At 43.3% G+C, this 23501-nt stretch overlaps 1 protein-coding gene across 2 annotated transcripts in view; it reads right to left on the bottom strand.

The window, feature by feature from the left end:
* The window catches only part of TNKS (tankyrase), a 315565-nt gene that overhangs the window by 275761 nt on the left and 16303 nt on the right, over positions 1 to 23501 (bottom strand). For both annotated transcript variants that reach the window (XM_077476246.1, XM_077476244.1), the window contains exon 2: positions 5469 to 5693. In XM_077476246.1, the coding sequence (XP_077332372.1) occupies positions 5469 to 5693 (225 nt within the window). The remainder of the gene's footprint in view (positions 1 to 5468; positions 5694 to 23501) is intronic.

Here is a 23501-nt window from a genome sequence, read left to right on the forward strand (position 1 = left end):
GGAGAACAGCTGAGACCCTTCTGAAGTGGGAGATATCTATTGTTACATGCTGTTGGTGACCCTCTGTAGTGGGGGGGTCATGAAATTCTGGTAAGGAGTAATTTTGGCTGTATGGTGGTGGATCAAGCACTTGCTACACAGATTTGACGATTTCATCTATATTGGACTCTGTTGGAATTTAAATGTCTATATAATTACACATTGGGTGTTCACTATTTTGTTTTATATATTTTTTTGCTTTTCTTTTTTCTCTCTTCGTTGTTCACTGTGATCAATTATCCTATAACCCTTATTCTTTAGGATTGGGGGTAATAGGCCTAATTTTGCACATTATTATTGAAATTTTGTCTAATGTTTTCTACTTCATTGAATTTTATGTGGGTTTATGATTTAGCGCAGCTTACTCAATTTTTCATGTGTTTTTTTTCTGTAATTATGTAATACAGTCAAGCCACAGCTGTTTAAAGTTCCATTGTGGACGATTAGTATAATATTTTTATCATAGCGCAGTTTTTTCCTTTTTTCCAATGTCTATGGGAATGTTTGACCATTCTTCCATAAGAACTTTCAGGAGGTCAGGCTTGCAGTCTCCGCTCCAATTCATCCCAAAGGTATTTGGAAGAGGTCAGGGATTGTCTCTTAGAAGTTTGAGTATGTCTGTGTACCAGGTTCTCCTGGGTCAGTCTGGAGCAATGAGAATCACTTGTTTCTTCTCTTACTCTTTTTGCAGAGCAACCATGGAGGGAAGGAATATATGAACTGGAATGTGATTCAAGGAATTATACCAGTGCTAGAGGGTCCTGGCTACAATCAGGGGTAACTTGTTGTTGCATCTGGGAGACAAGATTTCCACATATGGGAGTACCCCATTTCAGACATAGGAGAGAGAAGATGTTGGGACAAAGGACTCATTACTCTTATCCACTTTTCATACTGGAGACATTTTTTCAGTTGCTAATGGGCAAAAAATAGCGCCTGTAAAGCGCCTGAAAAATGCCGCCCCTGCAGCCCCAGTATGAAAGCCCGAGTGCTTTCACACTGGAGCGGTGTGCTTGCAGGACATTAGAAAAAGTCCTGTAAGCAGCATCTTTGGAATGGTGTATACACTGCTCCTCCACCGCCCCTGCCCATTGAAATGAATGGGCACCGATGCCGAAGCGCCTGTGAAGCACTTCAGCAGCGGCGCTTTGCGGGCGCATTTAACCCTTTAGAGCAAAATCATAAAAACAACTTGTGAAAAGAAAAGCCTTTGTTTATGTTTAAGTGCATTGAATGCTCCACCATTGTGTGAATCCTTCACCGCTCTCAGAAAAATGGATTTACCAGATCGATATACTGGTGAAATTATAGATCAGCTGGAATACCACAATATCTCCAAACGATCATCTGTTACTATTATATTATCCTTTCACGGATCACAGGATGTCATGGAGAAGATAAAAAAAAGGAAGGAGGCTCCCATAGTGTAAACATTTCTAACAGGCTTGTTAAAAGATATCTGTACTCCATTCACATTTGAAAAGTGCCTGCCCGGCACTGGGGAGTAACACGCTCAGCGGTTTTTAGCTGTTCACCTCCGGGCTTGTTTTAGACCACAAGTGTGAGCTGGCATACGCAATGTCATCAGCGTCCTTGCCCCGCCCTACGTCCTTTTCATCATGTGATGTTTTCAAAGAGTGGCCGCTGAATTTATTACACGTGTGGTATTATATATACACATAAATATGTTTGGATCACTGGTAATTTTTGAGTATTTTTTGGGATTGATGTGTGGCCCAGCCCCACTCTTATCACTATATATTGTAGGTAATCTGCCTTCCAATTTTCCACTCCCATGATGTGAACAGCAGAAAGGACTGGGCACGGTTTCTCTGCCCATGAAATGATAAGTCTTACTTCCATTAAGGTTGATTGACTCCTGGTACGCCCTTGGTGGTTGATATAGGACACAGCTGTGGCATTGTCCGACTACTCATCAGGTTACCCTGAAGAAGTGGGGGGTCTATAAATTCAATGCTGAATCTATTGCCTGAGTTCCAACATGTTGATAGGGAGCTTTGCTTTCTTGGGTACCCATGTTCCCTGACCTTCAAGGGATCAGAACACTGCTCCCAAGCCTATGATGCTGGCATCCATAGTCATCACCCTCCATGGGTGTGATAGAAATTATTTCCCATTGTCAAGGCTGGATTGGAAATCCAACAAAAGAAGGAAATTCTTTGCTTGGCAGAAGAGGTGCATAGGGAGATCAAGAGGAGGATGTTTATTTCAGGCCAACAAGACGCACTAGCAGGCCTCGAAAAAAATTGAGCAAAGGGTATGGTGTCGAAGAATAGGGCTACTGTGAGGCCCACAACTATCAGAGAATCTCATTGATGGTTGTCTCTGATCTTAAGATCCAAGCTTGTGATCTTAGAGAGAGAATTATGTCTCTGGAAGAAAGACTTGGCCTGGGCTGTGTCCAGCATGAGGACTGAGTATTCTAGGCGAAGGGAAGGCTGGAGAGCAGACCTTTGAAAGCCAATAACCTAGCCAAATGCCTGAAGAATCTGAATAGTCCTTTAGACACATTTAGACAGCTGAAGGGGAGATGAATCCCTCAGAAGGAGGTCATCCAGTACCCTATTATCTGAATGCTCCGAGTTCTCAAGAGGGCAAGAGGTGGTGCAAGTACCTTTGGAATACTCTGCACGAAGAAGATAGGCCAAATGGCAGTGCAGCAAATTATTACTATTATACAGGATTTATATGGTGCTGACATTTTGCACAGCGCTTTACAATAAAAAGGAGACCGTACCGTTACAATACAATAAAATACAAGAAGGTTACAACGGCCCTGCTCATAAGAGCTTACAATCTAAGGGTGGGGCAAATGGTACAATAAATTAATAACTGTGGGGGATGAGCTGATGGAAGAATTAATAGTTCAGTTGTTACATAGTTACATAGTTACTAAGGTTGAATAAAGACACCAGTCCATCCAGTTCAACCTGAGTGAGTGTCTACAATTGTCCCTATCCTTGTACATAGCACACTCACATTGGTCCCTACCCTCAAGGAGCCCACGATCCAAGGTCCCCATTCATATACTAGGGTCAATTTTGGACAGAAGCCAATTAACCTACCTGCAGGTCTTTTGAGTGTGGAAGGAAACCGGAGTAGCCGGAGGAAACACACGCAGGCACAGGAAGAACATGCAAACTCCAGGCAAGTAGTGTCGTGGTTGGGATTCGAACCAGCGACCCATCTTACTGCTAGGCGAGAGTGCTAACCACTACATCACTGTGCCACTGTACCACGGTTGGAGGCAGGATAGGCTTCCCTGAAGAGATGAGTTTTCAAGGATTGCTTGAAGGTGGCTAGAGTAAGAGATAGCAGAACAGATTGAGGTAGAGAGTTCTAGAGGAAGAAAAAGGCTCTGGAGAAATCCTGGAGACAAGCATGGGGGAGAGGAGACAAGAGAAGTTTGGTAACCACTTCAGTAGCAGCCAGGTCAAAAGAGGAAAGTATTAAAAGTGCTGTTAGACAGGGTATGTTACGTGGGGAAGATATCTGTACAGTGGAGATGTCCTCATGAATTGCATCAATCTTGATTTAAGTGAATGGCAATCTTTTGGAAAGTGACTGAGTTAGTGGGTGGAAGCAGTGGGGGGTAAAGTAGAGAGAGTTAAAAAGGTAGAGAAGAGCCATCAAGGACTGGATGGCAGGAATCTTAGCTTATGAGGACAGAATTTTATAGGGTGAAGTCCTACAGGGATTTCGCTTTACACTACAGTCGCTCAAGAGCACAGCTACGTCTCGTGAGATTTTTTGTTGTCAGTTTGCCAAGGTTGCAACAGTAGGGTTCTGATTCTGAGTGTAGTTAGGGGAGCAAGTGCATTTAATAAGGATGAGAGTGAACTGTTGTAGACAGAGGTGGCAAGGTTAGGACTGGACAGGGGTCAGATTTTGTCAAAGTGCAGGTCAGTAGCAGAATACAAAAACAAAGGGTTAAATGGCAAATGTACACGTAATCATTTGATGCTTGGAGGTTGCCAGGACTGCAAAGATGGGAAAATATAAGGTCATGGGTGTTACCATCGGAGTGAGAGGAAGTGTGTGCCCATTGTGTTAGGTCAAAAGATGAAGTGAAGTTGAGATGCAGCCAGGCTGTTAACATTAACAGGGATGTTAAAGTCACAAAGAATAATATGGTATTTTAGAGATTAGGAGGAGGGCGAAACTGGAAACTTTTGAATGAAGGTGCCCTGGAGGTAGCGGAGATACCAGATAGATGGGAGTCAGAGCCAGATGGAGAGAATCAGAGCCACATGAAACATACTGACCCCCAGGAGATACACTTCATGGTAGGGCTGCGCCTGGGTTACTTCCTACCTAAAGAAGACACTTGAGACCCCTCACCCCCCATCGACCGAGATATGGCCTGCTGACACGTACATGGTATACCCTCGCTATAAACAAGGAGAGGGTACTAGCAAAGACTACTCCAGAGCACTCACCAGTTCACATCACATAACCTCCTAAGGTCAAAGATGTCACACACAAGCACTGCCCAATCAGAACTGTTCCGATCTATCCTGGTATGCTTCAGACAGCTGCACGGGCAGTGAAAGCTAATCATCCATGGAGGCATGTGCAGCGGTGACCAGGGGAGGTGGGGAGGGTGTGGTGTATTAGTTGGTCAATGCACTGGGTCAGCATTAGGAGGTTTAAAGCAGGTTGTAAGAAGACCTATCGCTTCTACACTGCCTGTAAAACACCCTCCAAATATGATCCACCACACATTGCTTTTCAGAGGGGCAGCAGGATAGCTGTATGTGTGAACCAGCCTAAAATGTGAACAGTACAAGACGGCAAACCAGATGTTTCACCTTTGTTTGCATTTTAGATTCCATACACTTTACTGCTCATGTATAAGTGAATAATACAGCACATACCATTACCGCATAAAATAAGGAAAATGGAAAGTCAGTTGTACTCACAGAGATACACTGCATTCACACAGTTTGTCACAGAAAGTTACAGTGCACATCTACAGAGGAATTCCCTGGAGTCTAGGATATAGTGTGCACAGGGAAGAGGGCGGACTCCTACAGGGAACTCTTACTCATCCATATAAAATAAGAAGCAATTACATGTGGTTGTATATTGGATCACACTGCACAGACACTAGTCTGAGTAACATATCAACCACCGCAGAAGAGTCCTAAAATTCAGTGTGCACAAGGAAAGTGCAGACTGTTTCGCAAACTCTTTCTAATCTAAAATAAAGTGCTTATATGGAATCACACAGAGGAAGGAGGAGAAAATTTTAAAAAAGCAGCACAGTTTTTTTTTTTTTTAACCAAGCACCAGATGCAGCTGGCACAGAAAATTGTGAGGCTGGAGTTCTGCTTTTAATTTTATCTTGAAATGGTATGCCGATAGTGCACATGAAAAAGCAACGATTTAATAACACAAAAACTCACCTATGCAAACGTCTATCTTTCCTTTAATTGCTGCTTCATGTAGAGGGGTATAGTTCCAATTGTCTCTTGCATTGGGGTCTGCACCTTGGCAAAGCAGAAGGGTCACAACCTCTGCATGTCCAAACGAACAGGCATTGTGTAGTGGAATAAGGCCTCCATCATCTCTAGCGTGAACATTCGCTCCGGTCTGCAGCAAATGCTCCACAACATCCTTTCTACCGAAACCTACAAAACAGAAAAAAAAATTACAGTACATAAAAATACAGCAATTGCCTTCTTATTGACATAGGTAAGATACACAAAATGCCTAAAGGGTATCAGTATCTTCGTTACAAGTTGCCCTTTAATGCAGTTCCCCCCACCACCCAAGTGCAGCCCACCCGGAGAAATGCAGAAGTCCTTAATTCAATAATCCTCACTATGCGCAGAGCAGCACAGCTTCAGAAGGGATCCCAACCACACCTGTTTAAACCTGTGCATGCACTTGAAGCATTCCTATTCATTCCTAAGGGGATCTATAATTACAGTTATAAATAACAGAGTGCAGAGGTCTGCCAGAGTACAGCTTGCCCTATAGCAGGGATATGCAATTAGAGGACCTCCAGCTGTTGCAGAACTACAATTCCCATGAGGCATAGCAAGACTGACAGCCACAAGCATGACAGCCAGAGGCAGAGGCATGATGGGACTTGTAGTTTAGCAATAGCTGGAGGTCCGCTAATTGAATATCCCTGCCCTATAGGAATGAATGGGGCTGTGGTGTGCCTGTTCAGGATAAAAAGGACCTGGCAGGAAGGCTTTTTAAAGCAAGGCTGTAAGGATCACTGGGTCAAGGACATAAGGAAGAAGGTAAGTATTTCTCCAGTTGGGTTGCGGGGGGCACACCAAAGAACAATATAGTAGTGGACTTGTAGATGTAATCTGGGTGGCTGTAAAGCTGCTTTTTCTGTACATAGCAGCTGCACTAAATGCAGAAAAATACTTGTTAACCTCCCTGGCGGTGATCCCGAGTCTGGCTCGGGTTGGGATTTTACTATCACAAGCGGTAACCCCGAGCCAGACTCGGGATCGCATCGCTGGATGCAGGGAGGACACAGGGAGTAGTTACTTACCTTGTCCCCTGGATCCAGCGATGTCCTCCGCGCTGTGTGATTGAGTTGTCCTCCGCTCGATTCACACAGTGCCGAATGCCGCCGAGCTCCGTTCCCTGCGACGTTATGATGCACGGGAGCGGAGATCGGCGCCAAATTCAAAAAAGTAAAAACACACACAGTACTGTAATCTTACAGATTACAGTACTGTATAAAAAAATTACACACCCCCTTTGTCCCTAGTGGTCTGTGCCAGGGCTCGACAAAACCCGGGCGCCAGGTCGCATTGGCGACTAGAATTAGCGACTGGCGCCTGGGGCAGCACAGCTGGGGGTATCCTGTCTCCGTGGACCCCCCCAGCGTGATTGCGTCGGGCCGCGCCGCCGGCGGCCGGTAATTGAGCCCCCGGCTTTGAGGCCTTCTGTGATGCTAGCTATTCCCTTCTGTGATCCTATTCCTTCTGGAATCTGGCGCCCTCTTGTGGTGGCCGTTGGAATTACAACCATTAATGCTAATAGATCTCCTTCCATTTACTTAGAACACCTAAACATTAAATACATACATATATATATATATATATATATACACATATATATATATATATGTGTGTGTGTGTGTGTGTGTGTGTGTGTGTGTGTGTGTGTGTGTGTGTGTGTGTGTGTGTGTGTGTGTGTGTGTGTGTATATATATATATATATATAAGACATGTGCAGACTAGAATATTTCGTTTCGTTTTTTCGTTTTCGTCCGTAAATTTTATTTATTTAGTTACTCCCGAAATTCGTTATTTATTTCGTTTTTCGTGCAAAAATTGCATTCGTCCGAAAATCCACATGAATTACGGTCGAATCTGTCTTGGAAGGCTTATGGTATCTGTCGAATGGATAAAGAAGATTCGATGGAGCTGCTAAACTATATAGCCTATAGGCGGAGCATTCGATTGCCGAAATGTACGATTGCAGTGTCGTATAGTTGCGACGATCCCGTCGAATATTATTATAAACGTGCAACGATCCCGTCGAATATTATTATAAACGTGCAACGATCCCGTCGAATATTATCATTTTTTTTTTTTATTTACTTCCCCCACCCAATTCCAGTATCGTTTCTCTCTGTCGATTCTGTTCTCTCTATGTCGAATATTTACTCTCTGTCGAAGCTTTTCTATATAATAGGACTAATAGAGGTAAACAAAACTTAGGCACATTCGACCACAGGTTCAATAGACATATGGAGTCACGTCGAATCTCCTATTCTATATCGAATGGTCACTTCGAATCTCCTATTCTATATCGAACTGTTGTAACAACGAAAACGAAAAAAAGCATTTATTTATGTCGGATCTTTCGTTTTTCGGAATCTGCACTTTCGTTATCGTTTGTCAAAACGAAAACGAAAATACCTGAAATTCGGACGAAAATGCATTCGGACGAAAACGAATGCACATGTCTAATATATATATATATATATATATATATATATACACACACACACACTTTTTTTTTTCTTTTTTATTCTAACACCCTAGAGAGTAAAATGGTGGTTGTTGCAATAATGTCTGTCACACCATATTTGCACAGCGTACTTACAAGCGCACTTTTTTTGGGGAAAAAATAATTTATTTAATAAAAAAAAATAAGACAACAGTAAAGTTAGCCCAATTTTTTTTTATATTGTGAAAGATAATGTTACGCCGAGTAAATTGATACCCAGCATGTCATGCTTCATTGCGCCCGCTCATGGAATGGCGACAAACTTTTACCCTTTAAAATCTCCATAGGCGACGTTTAAAAAATTCTACAGGTTGCACGTTTTGAGTTACAGAGAAGGTCTAGGGCTAGAATTATTGCTCTTACTCTACCGATCGCAGCGATACCTCACATGTGTGGTTTGAACATTGCTTTCATATATGCGTTCGCTTCTGCACGCAAGCTTGGCGGGACAGGGCTCATTTAAATTTTTTATTTTATTTTTCTTATTTTAACTTTTATTTTTATTTTTTTTCACTGTTCTTTTAAAAAAAAAAAAATGTGTGTCACTTTTATTCCTATTACAAGGAATGTAAAAATCCTTTGTAATAGAAAAAAGCATGACAGGTCCTCTTATATATGAGATCTGGGGTCAGAGAGACCTCACATCTCATATTTACACTAAAATGCAATTTAAAAAAAAAATCGTCATTTGAAAAAAATAAAACAAAATAAAATGTCCCTCTAATAGCTATGGGCAATGACTTGGAGACAGGTGAGGGGCTGGGGGCTAGCTTCCCCTCACTCGTCTCCATGTCAGGCCAGGGACAGGTCCAGATCGCCGTCACGGACTTGGCTCCTAACTTTTTTAGCTGGCTCCTAGATTCCAAGCAAATTTGTCAACCCCTGGTCTGTGCAGTGCCCTGCATGCACTTTTATATTATAAATACTGTTTTTTCTGCCTGAAATTTGGAGATTGCCCATAGCAACCAAAAAGTGTCCCTTTTTCAGTGTTTTAGGATTTGATTACATTATTGAATCATTTTTATTATTTATTATATTATAAACTTTATCATACGTGGGATGTCTGCTAGACTCTGGTTTGAACAGATTTAAGAGAATTATTCCTAAGGCCGCGTACACACGAGAGGATTGTCCGTCCAACTTAGTCCGCTGAAACGTGTTTCAGCGGACAGTCCGCTCGTGTGTGGGCTTCAGCGGACTTTTTCAGCGGACAGTCTGGCGGACTAAGTCTTTCGGAATTTCCGTAATATTGTCCATCCAACTTTGGTTTCAGCGGACAGTCCGCTCGTGAGTAGGCTAGTTGGACGGACTAAGTATGGCGCATGCTCAGAAAGGATTTACACGGCCGAAGGTTGCATTGCAGTGTATTGGACGTCGTATTTCTAGTCCCGTCGTACGTGCCGTACACGTCATCGCGCAAGCTTTCAGCGGACTGTCTGTTCATCGTGTGTGGTCAAGTCCGTTCATTCAAAAGTAGGACGGACTGTCTGTCGGATTGTCTGGCGGACTTAGTTGGCCAGACAATCCTCTCGTGTGTACGCGGCCTAAGAATTACAGGACTACAATATAAAACGCCAAATTTCCATGCAAAATAATTGTACCGCTTTCAGCACCTAAAACCAGAATGAATCATACCGCCAGGGAGGTTAATATACGAAAACTCCAGTACTGTATGTTCCTAACTTCATGTGTGGGCTGACAACTTGTAGGGGAGTGTACCAAGGCTGAGGGAACAGAAGCTGAAGCAGTTGTGCATGGCAACCAATGAGCTTCTAACTTTAATTTTCATAGTTTAAAAGAATCTATGGTCACAGCTTTCAATTTATAACAGCGGCATTTTAATAACCAAACCAAAAATTGTCATCATTGACAATCCAATGTAAACGTGAAAAATCGAATTTCATATTGTGAGTGCTGCCTGTCTGCTGGCCATCTCCTCCACAACTTGCTGGATTCGCTGTATGCTTTGCAGCTTTTCCTCTGCTGTTTACTTTCAATTTCTAAGGACTACAAATCCCATGGTACCTACACAGACTCATGAAATGTCTCCTCCCTGCACTTCTGTTGTTCCCCTGATGATATTAATTGTGATGAAACACATTTGGTGGAGCCAACTATCTGATGTTATGATGCACACAAGCCAAGCAGTGGTGATATGCCTTAATGTTTTTGGCTTGTAAACTCTACCTCTGTATTATTCTTATAAATAAATCTTGGAATTTTGAATTTATTACGCTATGTGGAGCCTCTGATATGGTCATGGTACTCTGATACTGCGGCTTCCATCTGAGAATCGGAGGAGTGTGGCCAGAGGGGTTTTCATTACTTTGCCATGCTGATCATCACATTATGATGGGGAAGCGCATTTGACCTTCAATAGTTAAAGTGGACCTTCAGTCATTTTTTCAACTTTTGATCTATTAAATCTTCTGCCCGTGTTGTTTTAACTTTGGATAGTAAAACTTTTTTTTCTTCTAGTAAATACCGTATACAGCCCACTTCTTGTTTCTTGTCTGGTAAAAAGCCTAGGCTTATGACATCATGCACAGCTATCGCTTTCATTCTAGTGAGAGCTTGCCAGGAAGGAAGGGGGATGAGACAAAAGAGGGCCAATGAGAGCTGCAGAGCTGGAGGCGTGTCTGTGTAAATCCAGGAAGTGAACACACAGCAGCTTCAGCTGCCCACAGCTAAAATGATTGCAGCCAGACTCAGTGGAGGAAGATTGCTGCAACATATTTGGCAAGTACAGAATCACAGTATATATAAAATATGCAAAGTGGTTGGAGGGAAGCTTCAGAATGGCAAAAATGTTTTTATTACAAATTATGTGAGCAGACTGCAGTTCCTCTTTAGGGGTCTTGGCATCTTGTGTTTGTTGGTGGAGGGTGTCATTGGCTGCACTATATGCCACAGATTTTGAAGTTGCATACTATAATCACCGCTTCTACCAAGATGGCTTTGTGACCTTGAGCCAAGCGCAAAGCAGCAGCATATGCTGAGAAAAGCCATACCCCCCTCAGTTTCCTGACTGGAAAATGACATAGCAGAGACATAAGGTGGTAGGGTGGCCATAAAATTTTATTTTGTACAACATAAAAGGTGGAGCCAGCCTTTAAAGGCGAAGGTAACCTTTTTGTGAAAAAATATAAATAAAAAAATAATATAAAATAACCTGCTTGATTTTTCAGGCAAAATATTGTGCGTTTATTTATTTTTACACTTGAGCCTGCAGAATATTGCAACCTTGATCAATGGATAACAGGCACAATGTCAGGCTCCTGCACACACTACTAACAGCTCTCTGACCATATCTCAATATGGGCAGCCTGTTACTGAGCTGCAGGAACTGTCAGTAAAGTACGAGGACGCTGACCAGTGCCCTGGTAGTTTATCGAGAATTACAAGCCATCTATCTGGCTGGATGCTGGAGTTTTCTTATTTACAAATTCCTATAAAATGAATGCTGCAGCTGTGCGGAGCACGGTTTTTAAAATGTGACAGCAGGTGCAAGGAGATGAACCTCCGCCCGCTGTCCCAGGAAAGGGAGGGATGCTAAACATGCTACATGTTAAATAAAAGGTGTAACGTAACAATGTTTAGAAGATAAAAGTAAGAAAGGACAAATATACTTCATGTTTGCAAGTTGGCCAATTTGCAATATGTGAGAGAGGACCTGGTTTAATTAAAAAAGGGCACATACCTATTTCACACACTAGTCTACTTATAGACATCTTTATGTTACCTGGAACCAGTTAAAACTGAGATTTACAAATCCCCCCAGCTACTGCTCATACTCCCCTAGCATAAAACAGGTCTTTAATCAATTATTAATTATTGTACAAAAGCTAAACTCCAGGCATACTATTTTTAAATGAGAAGTGTGTAAATATAAAATAATCAACATTTATACTCTCCTAGGTGGCTGCAGAATTAATCCAAACTGCATCTGTCCCCCGTCGGCTCTGCACTTAAAACAGAACAAACAGACTACTGATCACTCGGTTCTCAGGTCCCATTTGAGAACAGAGAAGTGACTGTAAGTCACAGCTCTCCGCTCTGCCCCTCCAGCACTCAGTGGAGCACCATGCTGTGGAAGGAGTGGGAACGACTGGCTCAGGCTCTCAGCGGCACACTTGGAGGCCAAGTCAGCTGCCTGTCAGGCATCTAGGCAGATCCTGACATTATTGTGGGGATCCCTACGGAGCTTGAACTGGCTCTGCAACATCAACTGATAACAGATTTGACCCCAGTGCCAGCTGAATCAGGGTCAAAGGAGTACAGAGCTAAGTGCAATTCTGTAAACCAACAGGAGATATGTGGCCAAAAGAGCATGGCAATACTTCTCCTTCAACTATACTCAACAACCACCAAGGATATGAATCCACTTTATGCGCATCAAATACCTTTGCAAACCCGCATATTACTTTGTAAAAGTAGCAATGACTGCATCACTGTGCTGCACATACCCTGTGCAAAGAGCAGAGCTGCAGGAGGGACCCAGCAGCTCCTCCCACTACAGGCTGCCTGCAGAAAACTGCAGGAGGGGCTAATACAAGACCCTTATGGCTTATGCACACAGGGAATTTTTACAGCTGTTAGCGGCATTTAACTTTTTTTTTTTAATTCCTCTAAAAGCCCCTCCATGTTAGCCTATGTGTCCATGCACACAAACTGTCAGAGGCGTTTGGAGGCATAAGCGTGTGTGTGTATACACACACACACACACACACACACACACACACACACACACCATAGTTTGTAGATGCTATAACGTTCACGCAAACCAATCAATATACGCTTATTGGGATTTTTTTTACCAAAGGGTTTTATAGCAGAAACTTAAAAAATATTGGGTTTCTTTCAACATTTTCTATCTTTTTTCATTGATAGCGCAAAAAATAAAAAACCCAGTGGTGATCAAACACCACCAAAAGAAAACTATTTGTGTAACACAAAAAGTCAGTTAAAATAACGCAGCATCGAAAAGCAAATGGCCTGGTCATGAAGGGGGGGGGGGGGGGGTAAATCTTCCAGAGGTCAAGTGGTTAAAAGGAGAAATGTCAGGAAAATAAACTGGCCTAACGTAAACAATATGATCAGTGTGTGTTAACCACTTCCCGACCAGCGCACGACAATGTACGTCGACAGAATGGCACGGGCAGGCATATTGGCGTACATGTACGTCCAATATTCGTTGCCGCCGTGCCATCGGGAGCACGCCGCCGGCGGCGCGCTCCCACGCTGGTCGGGACCCCCGTGAGTCCGGTCGCGGGACCAGCGGACTCGATCGCCGCGGGCATCCCCGCGATCGTCTCACGGAGCGGCCGAATAGAGCAAATGCTGTGTAAACAACATTTGTCTATTCTGCCTAGCAACTAGTGACGCTGATCTCTGCTCCATGTGATTGGAGCAGAGATCAGTGTACACTAAATGAAAGCCCAACCCCCCCACAGTTAGTAACACACCCCTAGGAACACTTAACCCCTACACTGCCACCCACTGGTTAACCCTTTCACTGCCATTTACACAGGAATCACTGCATTTATATAGCAGTGATTACTGTATAAATGACAATGGTCCCAAAAATGTGTCAAAAATGTCCGATGGGTCCCCCACAATGTCGCAGTCACAATAAAAATCGCTGATCGCCGCCATTACTAGTAAAAAAAAAAAAATAATAAAAAATTATTAATAAAAATGCTAAACTATCCCTATTTTGTAAACGCTATAACTTTTGCGCAAACCAATCAATAATCGCTTATTGCGATTTTTTTTACCAAAAATATGTAGAAGAATACGTATCGGCCTAAACTGAGGGAAAAAAAAAAATTTTATCTATTTTTGGGGGATATTTATTATAACAAAAAGTAAAAAATAATGCGTTTTTTTCAAAATTGTCGCTCTATTTTTGTTTATAGCGCAAAAAATAAAAACCGCAGGGGTGATCAAATACCACCAAAAGAAAGCTCTATTTGTGGGAAAAAAAGGACGTCAATTTTGTTTGGGAGCCACGTCGCACGACCGCGCAATTGTCAGTTAAAGCGACGCAGTGCCGAATCGCAAAAAGTGGTCTGGTCTTTGACCAGCAAATTGGTCTGGTCTGAAAGTGGTTAATATATGAAAATCCTTGTTTCTGTGCATAGTTTGTAATTTTCCATGTACAAGGGAGCAGCTGTATGCATTTCCATTGTGGCTTTATGATCCTCTTATCTCACTGCAAGTCTACCAGGAAGAGTCTTTCTGAATAAAAACAATAGCCTGCAGTCTCCTGTGATTGGTGGAAACAGACCGGGAGTAGCAGTTTTTATTTTATTCATTGCAGGTCATTTGTACTCAAAGTAATGTTGTAATAATGCCAATATGTGCCCTACTGATTTAGAACTGAGGACTTCACAGACATGGGTTAACCACTTGAAGACCAGGCCTGTTTGACACTTCTCGCATACATATTAATTTATTTATTATTGCCGTCAATTTATGCAGCGCATTATATTATATTATATATATATATATATATATATATATATATATATATATATATATATTACACACATATACACATACACACATACATACATACATACACACACACACACCCCCCCCTTGTTAACATGTCAGGCTTCTGAGATGTAAAAAAAAAAAAAAAAAAAAAATAATAACTTTTTCCACCTTTAATGTGACCTATAAACTGTACAACTCAATTGAGAAACAAACTGAAATCTTTTAAAAATAAAAAAGTTAAATAATGTGGTTGCATAAGTATGCATACCCTCTTATAACTGGGGATGTAGCCGTGTTCAGAATTAGGCCAGGTTCACACTATAGCGATGCGGGAACGCCGCAAATCCGCTGCGTTTTCCCGCATCGCACACCTCCCGCCGGCAGTTCACACTGCCCTATGCGGACGGCTGGGAGTGTCAATGTTATGTTAATGACACCCCCAGATCCGTCGGCATATCGCAGTGCGATCTGCCGACTCGCACAGGAATCGGATCGCATGGTGTGAACCCCCATGCGATCAGATTCTGTTGCGGACCCAAAAAAGGGTCCCGTGCGAGTTTGCTGCGGGAGCGCTGCGAATTCAGCCATACTATCTGTATGGCTGAACTCGCATCGCTACGGAGATCGGATGTGATTTGCTGTGCGAATCACATCCGGATCTCCCCCCGCAGCGGTGTGAACCGGGCCTTAAGCAATCACATTCAAACTCATGTTATATAGGAGTCTCTACACACCTGCCATCATTTAAAGTGCCTCCAATTAACCCCAAATAAAGTTCAGCTGTCCTAGTAGGTCTTTCCTTTTTTTTCTATTTCTTTATTCATTTTCTTTATAGCAAATATATATCAAAAGTAAAAAAAAAAAAAAAAAAAAAACTTTTCAAACACCATCACAATTTGAAGTTATGATTCACCCCAAACCCACCCCCCCTCTCTCTTCCCACCTTTGATTGCTTGATGTCTGCTGTGTCTCCCAGCCTCTCCTGCTCACCTGCTGCCATCATTTCTGCATATCTCCTTGTCTGCCTAAACTCTCTCCAGACCTTCCACTTGTTTTCAAATCCTTCCATTCCCTCCTCTCCAAAAAACCCAAAATATTCCATGTTATAAGTTTTGTTTAATTTTCTTGCTCCAACTTCCCATTGTGGGGCTGTCTCCTGCCACTGATGGGGTATTAAACTTTTGGCTGCATTCAATAGACGAGGCACCAATGTTTTCAGGTATTGTTTAGTTGGCATACTGACCCCATGAAACAAACACCTCCAAGGTTCCTCTGGTACCTCTATATTGGTGATCTCCTTAATTAACTGCAACTGCATCCCAGCCAGCATAGCCATGAAACCTCTTTCTGACCTTCAGTCCCACAAGCACTTTATAGAGCCACCTCTTTGTTCCTACTGCTGTACATAACCATCAACGGTCGTAAGTTCTCCTTGGATCTTACTGGTTGCAGTAGGTCTTTTCTGACTTTTTCTTAGTCGCATCCTACAGAAAAAGCCATGGTCCGCAGAGAGCTTCCAAAGCATCAGAGGGATCTCATTGGTAAAAGGTATCAGTCAGAAGAAGGGGACAAAAGAATTTCCAAGGCATTGGATATGCCATGGAACACAGTGAAGAAAGTCATCATCAAGTGGAGAAAATATGGCACAACAGTTACATTAACTGGTCGTCCCTCCAAAATTGATGAAAAAAAACTGAGGAAACTGGCCAGAGAGGCTGCCAAGAGGCCTACATGGCAACATTTAAGTAACTGCAGGAATATCTGGCAAGTACTGGCTGTGTGGTACATGTGACAACAATCTGCCTTGTTCTTGATGTGTCTGGGCTATGGGGGTAGAGTGGCAAGACGGAAAAATTTTCTTACGAAGAAAAATATCCAAGCCTGGCTAAATTTTGCAAAAAACACATCTGAAGTCTCCCAAAAGCATGTGGGAAAATGTTTTATGGTCTGATGAAACCAAGGTTGAACTTTTTGGCTATAATTCCAAAAGATATGTTTGGTGCAAAAACAACACTGTACATCACCAAAAGAACACCATACCCAGTGTGAAGCATGGTGGTGGCAGCATCATGATTTGGGGCTCTTCAGCTGGACCACGGGCCTTAGTCAAGGTAGAGGGAATTATGAACCGTCAATACTGGCACAAAACCTTCAGGCTTCTGCTAGAAAGTTGAACATGGAGTTGAATTTCATTTTTCAGCATGACAGTGACCCGAAGCATACATCCAAATCAACAATGGAATGGCCTCACTGGAAGAAGATTAAAGTTTTGGAGTGGCCCGGCCAGAGTCCAGACCCAAATCCCATTCAAAATCTGTGGGGTGATCTGAAGAGGGCTGTGCACAGGAGATGCCCTTACGTTTTTGCAAAGAAGAGTGGGCAGATATTTCCAAGTCAACATGTGCCATGCTCGTAGACTCATACTCAAAAAGACTGCTGGAATAAAATCAAAAGGTGCTTCAACAAAGAATTCGTTTAAGGGTGTGCCCACTTATGCAACCATATTATTTAAATTTTTTTATTTTTACTTCCCTCCACCTAAAAGATTTCAGTTTGTTGTTCAACTGAGGTTTATAGGTCACATGAAAGATTCTGAAATCATTTATTTATCCTGTCTCAATTTTTTACATCACAGAAACCTGACATTTTAACAAGGGTGTGTAGACTTTTTATATCCACTATACACACACACACACACACACACACACACACACACACACACACACACACAGTATCTCACAAAAGTGAGTACACCCCTCACATTTTTGTAAATAATTTTATTATATCTTTTCATGTGACAGCACTGAAAAAAATGACACTTTTCTACAATGTAAAGTAGTGAGTGTGAGCCACCATGCTGCAGCTCAGTGTCAGGGTCTTGGCAATCTTCTTATAGCCTAGGCCATCTTTATGTAGAGCAACGATTCTTTTTTTTCAGATCCTCAGAGTTCTTATCCATGGAGGTGTCATGTTAAACTTCCAGTGACCAGTATGAGTGAGAGCAACCAGTATGAGAGAGTGAGAGCGATAATTTAATACACCTGCACCCCATTCACATCTGAGACCTTGTAACACTAACGAGTCACATGACACCAGGGAGAGAAAATGGCTAATTGGGCCCAATTTGTACCCTCTTTACTTAGGGGTGTACTCACTTTTGTTGCCAGCAGTTTAGACATTAACCACTTGCCGACCGCTGCATGTAGATCTAGGTCGACAGAATGGCACGGCTGGGCAAATGGGTGTACAGGTACGTCCCTTTGAATTTGCCGCCGTGTGGTCACGTGCCCCTGCCAAAAGCTCCGTGAGTAGGATCGCGGGTCCCACGGACTCTATGTATACATGTTTATACCCGCAATTCTGTCACAGACCTGAAGAACGGGGAGATGCTAATGTAAACAAGCATCACCCCGTTCTGCCTAGTGACATGGTCACTGATCATAGCTCCCTGTGATCGGGAGCTATGATCAGTGAAATGTCATTCGTAGCCAGGCCCCCTAACAGTTAGAATCAATCCCCAGGACACACTTAACCCCTCCCTAGCCCCCTGGTGGTTAACCCCTTCAGTGCCAGTGTCATTTTTTACAGTAATCAGTTCAATTCTATAGCACTGATCGCTGTAAAAATGACAATGGTCCCAAAAACGTGTCAAAATTGTCCGATGTGTCCACCATACATACACACACACATTCAGATCAGTCCTTGCCCTCAGTGAGTTTACAATCTAAGGTCCCTAACATTCATTCAAAACGCATACTAGAGCCAATTACCCTACCAGCATGTCTTTGGAGTGTGGGAGGAAACAGGAGTAACTGGTAGAAATCCATGCAGACATAGGGATAACATGCAAGCTGCAGGCAGGTAATGACTTGGTTGGGATTTGAACCAACAAACCTAGTGCTGCTAGGCAGAAGCGCTAACCACTTATCCACTGTACATACATGTAAAAATCTGTATTTTTTGCAAAAAAATTACTTAGAATGCCAAACATTATATATTAATTTATAGCAGAGGCCCTGGAGAATAAATTGGTGGGTGTTCCAATTCTTTGTCACACATAGGGCTGGTGCAAGGATTTTTGACACTCTAGGCCACAGGTGGCAAACAAGGCCCACGGGCCGAATCCGGTCCACCAGGCTGCGTCAAGTGGCCTGTGCAGCGTCCGCTGGCTGCCACCTGTTTTTCCCACTGCCGGTCTCCCAGAGTAAACATCCTCCTTAGTCCCTTGAGAGGTGTGTGAGCGCACGTACGGCCAGCCGTCTCCTAGGAAATTAGAATAAACATTTGCCTGCTCTCCTCAGTCCCGCGAGTGGTGCCGGCTTTGTGTGAGCGCATGTACGGCCAGCCATCTCCTAGAGAACTAGAGCAAACATTCCCTGCTCTTCTCCTCAGTCCCTCCAGCAGCGCCGGTCCGCTAAGTACATGCACTGTTGGCCCAGTATAGCTGTCAGCAGTGGAGGTTCCTGACAGCTTGGATGACTATTTTTTTTACCATCCTGTGGGCAGGCTTTTTGAGGACTTGCTCAGTGTTGTAAAAGCCTTGATGTTGTGCTGATTATTTTGATAAGTGATGTTTAAAGAAGACATAACTTACAATAGACTTAACACTGGTACTGATCACCAAGATCCGCCTACACAGGGAGGTACTAACTATAGCCCAATACACAGGGAGGGAGCCGCTTACACCCTGTACATAGTGCATTCCTGAACTCTTCACTCTGTACGTAGCGTACTCTTGACTTCTGATGGTGTTCAGTCTAAGCAGCCTCCAATACCGTTTCCTGTGGATGATACCAGTGATGTGTGACCCGACTTTTTGGACTTGCATCATCTGCTACAGGAGTGTGAGTGGGCTCAGTGCTGGTCTGCGCCTGCCCTTCACAGCACTGCAATATTAAAGAGAAGATACATAGCTCTACAGATACAACTGGCCCTTTCAGGCCAACAATACTGCTGATGCGGCCCCCGATGAATTTGAGTTTGACACCCCTGCCCCAGGCAAAATTGTCATCTTGCAGTCCCCCATTCACTCTGCCCCGACTCTACCTCCTTTGCCCTGCCCATTAGGGGTTAGGAGAAGAGGAGGGGGACCCTTAAATACAGCCATATGCTCAGTACGATGACATCACACATGTGAGGAGTCCGAGGACAGATTCGTCGATACACTATACAGTAATATGTCAGTGTTCTTCACTCACCAGGGCTCTGTTCTGCATTGGACAATTCTGCCAGGCACAAACCTGCCTTGGTTTGTCTCTAGGCTCTAGCTGTCACCATCCAGGAACCGACCCCAGAGCATCCACTACTCCGATCAGCTATAGCCCGCCCGTCATGGGCCGCTGCCACTGTACAGAACAGGCCGGCCGGGAGGGAGGGAGAGCAGCCTCTACGAAAGGCAGCGCTGGCTGCACTGTGACAATTGCCAGAGAATCTTTAAGAGAGACAGACAGGTCACAGTGTCACTAATCATAGAGGCGTGCAGTGGCAGGGGATGTTTGCTTCAGTTCTGTCGGGAGACGCAGGACATGTCCTCCAGTGCTGCGCTGCACCCTAATGATACTATCAGACAGAGCGGCTGCCTGAGACTGAGTTCGTTACATGCTGCAGACCAAAAAAACATTCCCTGCACCGCACTGAAAACTTACAGCACGGAGACCGGCGGGAGACAGTGTAGGGAAACCAACAGCAGTGCGCCCTAGATGGCTGCCTAGTTTGCCCAGTGGTAGCGCCAGCTCTGGTCACACAGCATTTGTGCAGTGTTTTTTTCACCATTTTTGGGGGGAAAAAAATAAATAAATACACTTTAATGAATCCTAATGCACAAAAACACAACAGAATACCCAATTGTTTGGTAAAATATAAAAGATGATGTTAAGCCGAGTAAAAAGAAAAATAAAGCATGTCACACTTTATTATTGCAAACGTCCGTGGAACAGTGAAGAACTACGTACATTATATTATCCACAGGCATCGTTTTAAAAGCCTTTACAGGTTACTTTAGATTTACACAGAAGGTCTGATGCTGGGGATTATTGCACTTAAACGTTTGTGGCGATACCTCACGTGTGGTGCTGTTTATGTAGCAATGCGGGACCAAATTGCACATTCACCTTTGTATGCGAGCACAGGGAGACAGAAGCGATTTACTGTAACACTGTACCTTTACATTTTTTTTTCTAACTTTTATTGTTATCACGAGTGCAACCATCCCTTGTGATGGCAAAAGGCAGTGACAGGTCCTCTATACTGAGACATCTGGGGTCTATTAGACTCAGGACATCCCACCTGCCCTTAAAAGCTTCAGCCCATACCAAAATCTGTATGAACCAATGCTTTTTTATTTCAAACCATTAATGGTTAGTGTACAACCAGGGAAACTGGAAGTGACAAAATACTCAGCGCTTCCGGTTTCATAGACCATAGAAATTATCAGGGCTGTCATGGTTCCAGGCTCCTCCCGCTGCTTGTAAAAGCAATCCAGTTACTATTTAGCTGCTAGGAGTGGTTTTACAAGAAAGAGTATCACCAGCACTAAAGAAAAAAAATAAAAATACCGGGAGGATACCTTCAGTTGCCAGTGAAAGTCAGACACAGTACCACAGTGGGGATACTGGCAGCCCTGATAACCAAGGAGTTTGTCACTGTTTGAATATCAAATGGATTATTGGATCCAGTGGTGCTAAACAGAGTTTGTGATTAAATACTACCATTTGTGTGAGAAAATGATAAAAATGTAATTTGCGTACAGTGTGGCGCTTTGGCAGCGGTGCCCATTAATTTCAATGGCAGGGGCGGTGGAGGATACACCGCTCCCGCACCGCCCCAAAGATGCTGCTTGCAGGACTTTTTTTCCTGTCCTGCAAGCGCACTTGCCCACTCAGGATTTCACTCTGGGGTGGATCGAGAGGCGCTTTTCAGGCACTATACAGGCGCTATTTTTAGCGCAAAAACGTCTGAAAAGTATCCCACTGTCAAAGGGGTTTAAAATAAATTTGTGTTTAAAATGTAACATTCTCGAAGGAGTATGTACACTTATAAAGTGTTTGTTAATGAATAAAAAAAAAAAAAAAAAAAAAAATTCTACAGTTCCCTCTCCTATATCACAGTAAGCTGTCTTTTATAAAAATGTGCTGCTTACTTCAGAGCGCCATCTGACTGCCCGCTGGTCTCCTCTCCCGATGCGATACCTTCAGGGGGAGGTTTTGGGTAACCCCCACTGACGTCAGCCAAGACAAGGAGAGGAGGAGACCGGCGGGCTTTCACATGAGCACCGAATGGCGCTCTGAAAGTAAGCCATTATACAGCACCATTTTTAAAAAGACATTCCGACTGGGAAGTTTACTGTTATATATCAGAGGCAACCATAGAAGAAAAATACTTTTTTTTTTTCTTCTAGAGCAGGAGAGGATCGGGGCATGGTCAGACAGAGATAGGAGGGGGGAGGAGGGAGGGGGGAGAGGACACAGGAGACACACAGCAGGCTGTGGATAATCCTGCTGTCAAAGCTCAGCATCCTTGGTACATCAGAGTTAGCGCAGAGAGGGCAGGGTAGAAACTGGCAGAATCAGACAGATTTTTTAGGCAAAACAGGGGGCCAAATGACACAGCATAAGCACTGTGCTGTATAACATGCTTTAACCACTTGCCGACTAGCCACCGTCATACGGCAGCAGGTCAGCTCATTCCTGTAGGTGTATGTTGGCACCTTTAAGGGCGATAGCAGGTACACGCCCGCTGCACGGCGGGGGACCCCCATGCACATGGATGGCGACCGTGATGTCTGCTGGCCACCCGTGATCGTGGGCACGAGAGCCAGAACAGCGATCTGTGTATGTAAACAGACAGATCCCGTTCTGCCAGGGGAAAAGAGACAGATCTGCTGTTCCTAGTGATCAGGAGCAGCAATATGTCTCCTCCTCCAGTCAGTCCCACCCACCCCAGTTAGAAACACAATGCATTTTTATAGCACTCATGGCTGTAGAAGTGACAAAAGGTGTCCGATCTGTCTGCTGCAATGTCACAGTCCTGCTAAAAATCGCAGATCGCCACCATTATAGTAAAACCTTGGATCGCAAGCATAATTTGGCACAGAAGCATGCTTGTAATCCAAAGCACTTGTATATCAAAGCGACTTTCCCCATAAGAGATGATGGAAACTCAGATGATTCATTCCACAACCATTTGTTCATAAGTCCTTCAGTTTATAGTCCATATAAAAAAATATTATAGAAATGCGATAGGCTGTGTAACCATAAAATGTCCATCCACAGATGGCAACCTCCACAAGAGGATTAGAAGCAAAATTCAGCAGGAGCTTCAGAGTAAAAAAAGAGAAGAGAGGTGCCTCTAAGTGTAGCAATATGGTTACATTTAACAAAAGGTACATTTAGCAACTCACATGGTTGATGATTAAAAGAGGCACATCTAAATATGCAGGCATCCGGGATAAAGCTGTCCACATAGACCATGCTCCGCACCTCCAGATTTCACGGATGTCAGTCTGCAGTCGTGACCAGAAAGACTACCCTGCAGTAAAGCGATTTGAAAGTGAGGCCTGAAGCAATCATGGGGTGCAGTGTGGAAGGGATGACGTTGATGGCAGTGCGAAGGATGGTCTATGTTGACAGTTTAACCCTGGAGGCCTGCATACTTAGATGTGCCTGTTTTAATCATCTACCATGTGACTTTCTAAAATGTTGTACCTTCATTAAATGTAACCATATTGCTACACTTAAAGGCACATCTCTTCTCTTTTATACTCAGTTGTGACATAACTCTACATGTATATCAAGTCAAAGTGTATTTAAAAATGTTGCTTGTCTTGCAAAACGCTCTCAAACCAAGGTTTTACTGTACTGGTAAATAAAAAATAATAATAATAAAACATGCCATAACTCTATCCCTATTTTGTAGACACGATAACTTTTACACAAACCAATCATACATTT

This window comes from Lithobates pipiens, unplaced genomic scaffold (genome assembly GCF_037356315.1).
Source record: "Lithobates pipiens isolate NorthernLeopardFrog02 unplaced genomic scaffold, aLitPip1_a1.2 Scaffold_13, whole genome shotgun sequence".
Classification (NCBI taxonomy): Eukaryota; Metazoa; Chordata; class Amphibia; order Anura; family Ranidae; genus Lithobates; species Lithobates pipiens.